The following is a 5,835-nucleotide window of genomic DNA, read 5'->3' as shown; positions in this document are numbered from 1 at the left end:
GATCATTTTATATTATATAATTATCTGTTATTTCTGATTCTAAAAAAAATTTAAATATAAATTTTTATGCCATTTTATAGGACTATACTTTATAATAAATTTTTTAACATCAAAAGTTCTGGTAATAATTCTTTAGATGTTAATAAATTAAAGAATAATTTTGAATGAATTTTTAAAAATAGTTTATTATTCCGTTTTAAATTTAAAAGTTTATAAAAATTTAAATTTTCTAAAATTTGAACTGAAACACAAATTTTCAATTCCTATTCTTATTCGTTTTAATTTGTTTGATATTTTATTTGAATCCAAATAGAAGCTATTCTCTTATTAAGATTTATGTTTTATAAAGTTAATAAAATGCCAATAATTTGTATTAGTAGTAAATCGAATTAAGCTAATTCGATTTACTATGTATGTGATATATAGTAATAAATCGAATAAAGTTGATTTGATTTATATATTACACGTTTCTCCAATATTGATTCGATTTATATCTAAATAGCTTGATTCGATTTACATAAAATGTTTAAGACAGGTGTGTAACAAAAATTAATTTAAAATATTTGCGTAAGTTTAAACTCCAAACTATTTATTTACGTGAATTACCCTAAAAATATGTTTTTTTTGGCAAAAATAAACCAAAGATTCACCAAAAATATTAATAATTAATTTATATAATTTACATTATTTTTTGTGAAATTACTAATTAACTTTTATCGTTTTTCATTTTTACCATCTCTCCTCTATGTTTACTATCTCTTTCTTCTTCTATGTTTCATCACCTCCGTACTCTCTCTCTCTTTATTTGGTTTTCCTAAATAAGGATTATTATATTATATTATATTATATTTATTAAAAAATGTGTGTGATGAGTGATGAGTGATGAGTGATGAGTCATAAGCCATATGCGAAAGGATAATAAGCAATAGTATAATGCAGCACTTCCATGTTTCAGTGGTTGCACTTGCTTGCAGATTCAGACCAACCCACCCCTAACAGTTTTTTAACGTCTTTAACAATTCAATTAATTATTATTTTTATTATTTTTTCTTTTTTTTATTTCTTTTTCCTTTAATTCTATTATCAAATCTACTCTCTTATTCGCCATGCCCGTTGTTATTACGCATGATCCTATTTTGTTGAATTCCGCTTTTGTCCCCACTCCCATTTCACAGCATCGCCCTGCAATTTTTCCACCATCGCAACGTTCTCCTCCTCGCATTCTTCGCTTCTCTCCTCGCTCAGGTTCTTCTTTTTCTTCTTCTTCTTGTTCTCTCTCTGTTCGTTTTCTACCGAAGCTTTTCTCGACGCGTTATGCTAAGCTCTGAGCTAGTTTGATTGGTTAGTTCTCTGATTTCGGATTCGTTTTTTTTTTTAGTTTTACGATTATTCAGTGACTTGATATTTTTGCTTACTGATTTCGCGAGGAAATTTTCGTTTATATCCAGTTACTCAGGAATTGGTGATTTTCGCTAGTGAATTTTTTTCACAATGTTGATCCGGCTTGTTTGGAATGACATGAACGTAGTAAAATCTTCGTTTCGTTTATCGTTCTATTGTAATTATTGACGAGCATTCAGATTAAATCCTATACTATAATATATGAAGTTTAATTTCTATACGTACGTGTGAAACTCGTCTACTGTGATACTATATACAAAATAATAGGAATTTGTATTATTTTTTTATTTTTATTAACAGAATAATAGGAATTAAACTCTTAAATGTATATATTTGAAATCCTGAAGTGATTCTGTTCAGAAACAACTATGTTGCATGAGGTTTTCGTTAAATATCACATTGGCTTTGTAGTTGATGATCAAGATAAGCTTTGGAATAGAATGAGTGATTCTCATTTAGGTAGGTTATGGGCACAGTTAGGCCCATTCAATTTGTTGTTGTTATCTATGTTTTGTTGGAAGCTTATGCTTAGAACCTTCTCCTATCGCTATATATCCTCGTCTTTGCCTTTAAGGAATCAATGAGATCTTCGTTGTTGTTGCATCTGTTGGTTCTATACATCTATGGTATAGTATAGGTGCAAATAATTTTTAGAGTTGCTTTACATGTACTCATATTTCCTCGTATAACTAACTCACTTTCAACATTCCTATCATTTTTAGCAAAATTGTGTATGGTTGTGGAGCTTTTACTGTCTTTTACCATTGACTTTTAAAACTTTCTTCTTGGCTTTTCTTTCACGTCACTGTAGATATGGATGCTGCTGCAAGTCAAGGTCTTTATCCATTGCACCGTTGTAAAACTCTTCACCTGGTTTGTGGCTGGTTTATACTTGAAGCAATGTTTTAGTAGTAGGAAAATTCATATTTGTCTTGTGTAATGGGGCAAGAACTTGTTTTTCCTATGTGACATCAAATCCCAAAGTTTAGTCACCTGTGAATTTGTGATTTACTATATTGACTATTGTTATCTACTTATTTTGGTCTGACTGAAATTGCACGATTAAATTTTAAACTGAACTGTGAGTAAATGCATGAAAATAGCGATGTGAACTGCATTTCGTGAACTTTATGCTTAAGGGTAAAATGGATCATTAGATTAGTACAGGCCAGGGGTTCATAGCCTGCCGATTGGAGTATATTGTGTTTTGGTTCTTGATAAAATCATTTCCTTATTTTCAATATTATTATTTTGGAGATCTCAGTTCTTATCTAATCTTGGATACAGGTTAGACATGCGCAAGGCTTTCACAATGTAGAAGGAGACAAGAATCCTGATGCATACTTGTCTTATGATCTTTTTGATGCAAACCTAACCCCTCTTGGCTGGAGCCAGGTAATTGTGTTTTTAGAGTTATCTATCAGAGTGGACTTTGACTAGAGATAAGAGACTAGTCTTTGTTTTCTACCGTGGTATTGAAGTAAAGTGACACTGACTATGTAAATTAGCATAGATCTCTCTCTGGCTAGTGGCTAGTTCTTTACCCAGTTTAACTGGTTGTTCTTTAAATATCATGGCAGAATATTTTTGGTTATGTGACAGGTTGACAATCTGCGAAAGCATGTTAAGACAAGCGATGTTTCTAAAGGAATCGAACTAGTCATTGTTTCCCCCTTGTTAAGGTATATCTTCCATTTAATTTAGAATTCACTTCAGGCTTGAACTAATCTCATTGTGTCAAGATCTGTTACCTCATCCCATTAAAATTTTATGTTATGCGTGACCGAGGTCTTAAATATTTACTGAACAATACAAGATAATTTGACTGCTGCCAATATTAGTTGAGCAAAGATGTGATTTGATATGAGTATATGGAAAGTCCACTACTAAACAGCAACTGGATCTTTTTTCAAATCTACAATTTTAGCTACTGTAAAAAAAATGTTGCAACTGTCAAGTTTTTGTTAAAATTTGAAAATGTTCTATAAATAAGTTTGAAAATGGGAGAATCATTAGAAAACCATCAAATGGTATTTTGTGAACAGGTAATTCCTACCTATATATTGATACTAAGTAATGTTCTTTAATTTGGATTATGTCCTTTTAGCATGCAGTATATATTGTAGACAAGTATTTTCTTAGAGTTGTTCTGATTGTTCCACAGGAAAAATGCTTTGCATATTAGTAAACAAACCAAAGTCTTTTTCTCTTTCTTTCCTTAGTGAGGGTATATCTCAAGTACAAAGTGATATTTGCAGGACCATGCAAACAGCAGTTGGGGTTTTTGGTGGTGAAGCATACACTGATGGGATTACTGCGCCTCCTCTGATGAATGATAATGTTGGAGATAGTGGTCGTCCTGCAATTTCTAGTTTGAATTGCCCACCATTTATAGCAGTAGAGCAGTGCCGAGAGCATTTGGTATGTAATGAGAGGACATTTATTACACATTGAACCTGCAATATACTTTTACCTCCCCTTCTTTAATTTCATGTAGTTTTTGTGTAACGCTTCTGTGCTTCATTCTTGTAACTCAGGGAGTTCATCCTTGCGATAAGAGAAGAAGCATCACTGAGTATCGGAATATGTTTCCAGCTATTGATTTTTCACTGGTAGGTGATTTATTTTGTTTGTCTGATGTTATGGACTAGCGTGTACTAAATTTTGTTAGGAGACACTTCTTGCAATAAGTTGGTTGAAATTTGATTAGTTGACTGAAATTCATGTTTGGTAATTTAGATAGAAAGTGATGAGGACATTTTGTGGAAACCTGACATTAGAGAGACGAATGAAGAAGTTGTTGCCAGGGGACTGAAGTTTTTTGAATGGTGAGTGCTATTATGTAATCAATGTTCCATGTCAACATATATGACCAAAAGAAGAATCTCTATATACAAAATTAGGGAACGCAAAACTATATTAGAAGCTTCATATTACTATGTTTGTGGATTAAGCTGAACGTTTTATAATTGGTTGGATCACCATATGTTCACCATTTTGCACTTACTGTAATAATTGCCAATACTCTCAGATGATGCACGTTGTTGCCCGATTTTAGTTTTATATTCTGGTGATCTTTTGCAAATTGCATGCCATGTGAAGCTCATGTTTTGCACTATTATTTTCCGTATAATTATGTTTTAGTGGTGGGTGAACCTCAATTCGATAGACTTGGAAGTTATAGGTTCAAATTCCAATAGACTCTTTTGATTATAGGGATAAGACTGTATATATCTCTATTCTCTACCCTCCTTAGATCTCATTTGGTGGAAGCTTCACGCACAGGCCCTCCTATTTGGTAATAATGTTTTGGTGGGTTCAGATTTTGAGGAGCTGATATAGTTGTGTAAAAGATTTAGAGCATAATTTACCTTTCGTTTATATTCAGATATCATTTGTATAAAATATAGACAGTTAGAATTCAGATTGTGTCTTTAGAATGCTTGGCTGTATCTAGTGGTCTAGCACTTGTTCCCTTAAGCAAAATATTGAGTTTGAGTATATAGATGGAACATGGAAGAGAAAAATTAGCACTGGGAAGGTTTACTTCCATAGTAGGTCGACCTGGTTTGATCCTGATTATAGTGAGCACTGTATACTAGTAGTTTAGACCAAAAAAAGTAGATCTTTAGCTATAGGTAGACTAGAACTAAATATATGACATTTTTGCCCTGTATTTGGTGTAGGTTGTGGAAGCGTAAAGAGAAAGAGATAGCTGTTGTTTCTCACAGCGGTTTTCTGTTTCATGCCCTAAGTTCTTTTGGAAATGATTGCCATCCAACTATAAAGAGTGAAATCTGCACACAGTAAGTATTATCTGGGAGGATGGCAAGTCTTTTTATGAACAACACATTCAGGCTTTCAAATATATGATGGAGAGAATAAAAAATAACTGTCTTTTCTTTTTTTTTTTTTAATGAACACTGGAAAAACATTGTGACTTGTTTAAGAAAAGAAAACCTGGCTTTTTTTTTATGTAATTCCGGTCAAATATTTTCATTTTTACGTGAACTTACATCCACATATGTCACTTTCTTCAGCATTTATTAGTTTAGTTGAATTTCAAATATATATGGACTTTTATAATCTTAACCTTGCTTTGTAAAAAGTAATGTTAAATGGGAAATATGAAAATGTTTAGCATATCCATCCCTGAATTTACCACTCCTACTTTTAAAATGTATCAATTTATTTGTCAGCCTTTCATGGTTTAGAATCATCATATAGTGATATAGCAAATCACTAATATTCAGTCCTTCTCTCTCTACAGCTATGCAAATTGCGAACTACGTTCTGTTGTTATCATTGATAGAGGGTGAGCATTTTGTTTTTCTTGGAAGACATATTGCATTCAAGATTAACAGAAAGTCAGAAACTGATGAGTCTTATCTTTGCAGCATGATTGGCTCAGATAACCCAACTACCAACTATCCT

The 5,835-nt window shown here is 32.2% G+C and overlaps 1 protein-coding gene across 2 annotated transcripts in view; it reads left to right on the top strand.

The window, feature by feature from the left end:
- Positions 1–907: 907 nt before the first annotated feature.
- Positions 908–5,835, top strand: part of LOC107461028 (phosphoglycerate mutase-like protein 1) — a gene marked incomplete in the record, with an annotated part of 5,271 nt that continues 343 nt past the window's right edge. The window contains 10 exon segments of one of the 2 annotated variants that reach the window (XM_016079454.3): positions 908–1,245; positions 2,213–2,274; positions 2,689–2,796; positions 3,004–3,083; positions 3,660–3,822; positions 3,939–4,013; positions 4,141–4,229; positions 5,088–5,207; positions 5,672–5,716; positions 5,799–5,835. In XM_016079454.3, the coding sequence (XP_015934940.1) occupies positions 1,107–1,245; positions 2,213–2,274; positions 2,689–2,796; positions 3,004–3,083; positions 3,660–3,822; positions 3,939–4,013; positions 4,141–4,229; positions 5,088–5,207; positions 5,672–5,716; positions 5,799–5,835 (918 nt within the window). 2 annotated transcript variants of the gene reach the window in all.

Source organism: Arachis duranensis, chromosome 8 (genome assembly GCF_000817695.3).
Source record: "Arachis duranensis cultivar V14167 chromosome 8, aradu.V14167.gnm2.J7QH, whole genome shotgun sequence".
Taxonomy (NCBI): Eukaryota; Viridiplantae; Streptophyta; class Magnoliopsida; order Fabales; family Fabaceae; genus Arachis; species Arachis duranensis.
Note: the sequence above shows the minus strand (reverse complement) of the source record. Positions and strands in the feature narration are given on the sequence as shown.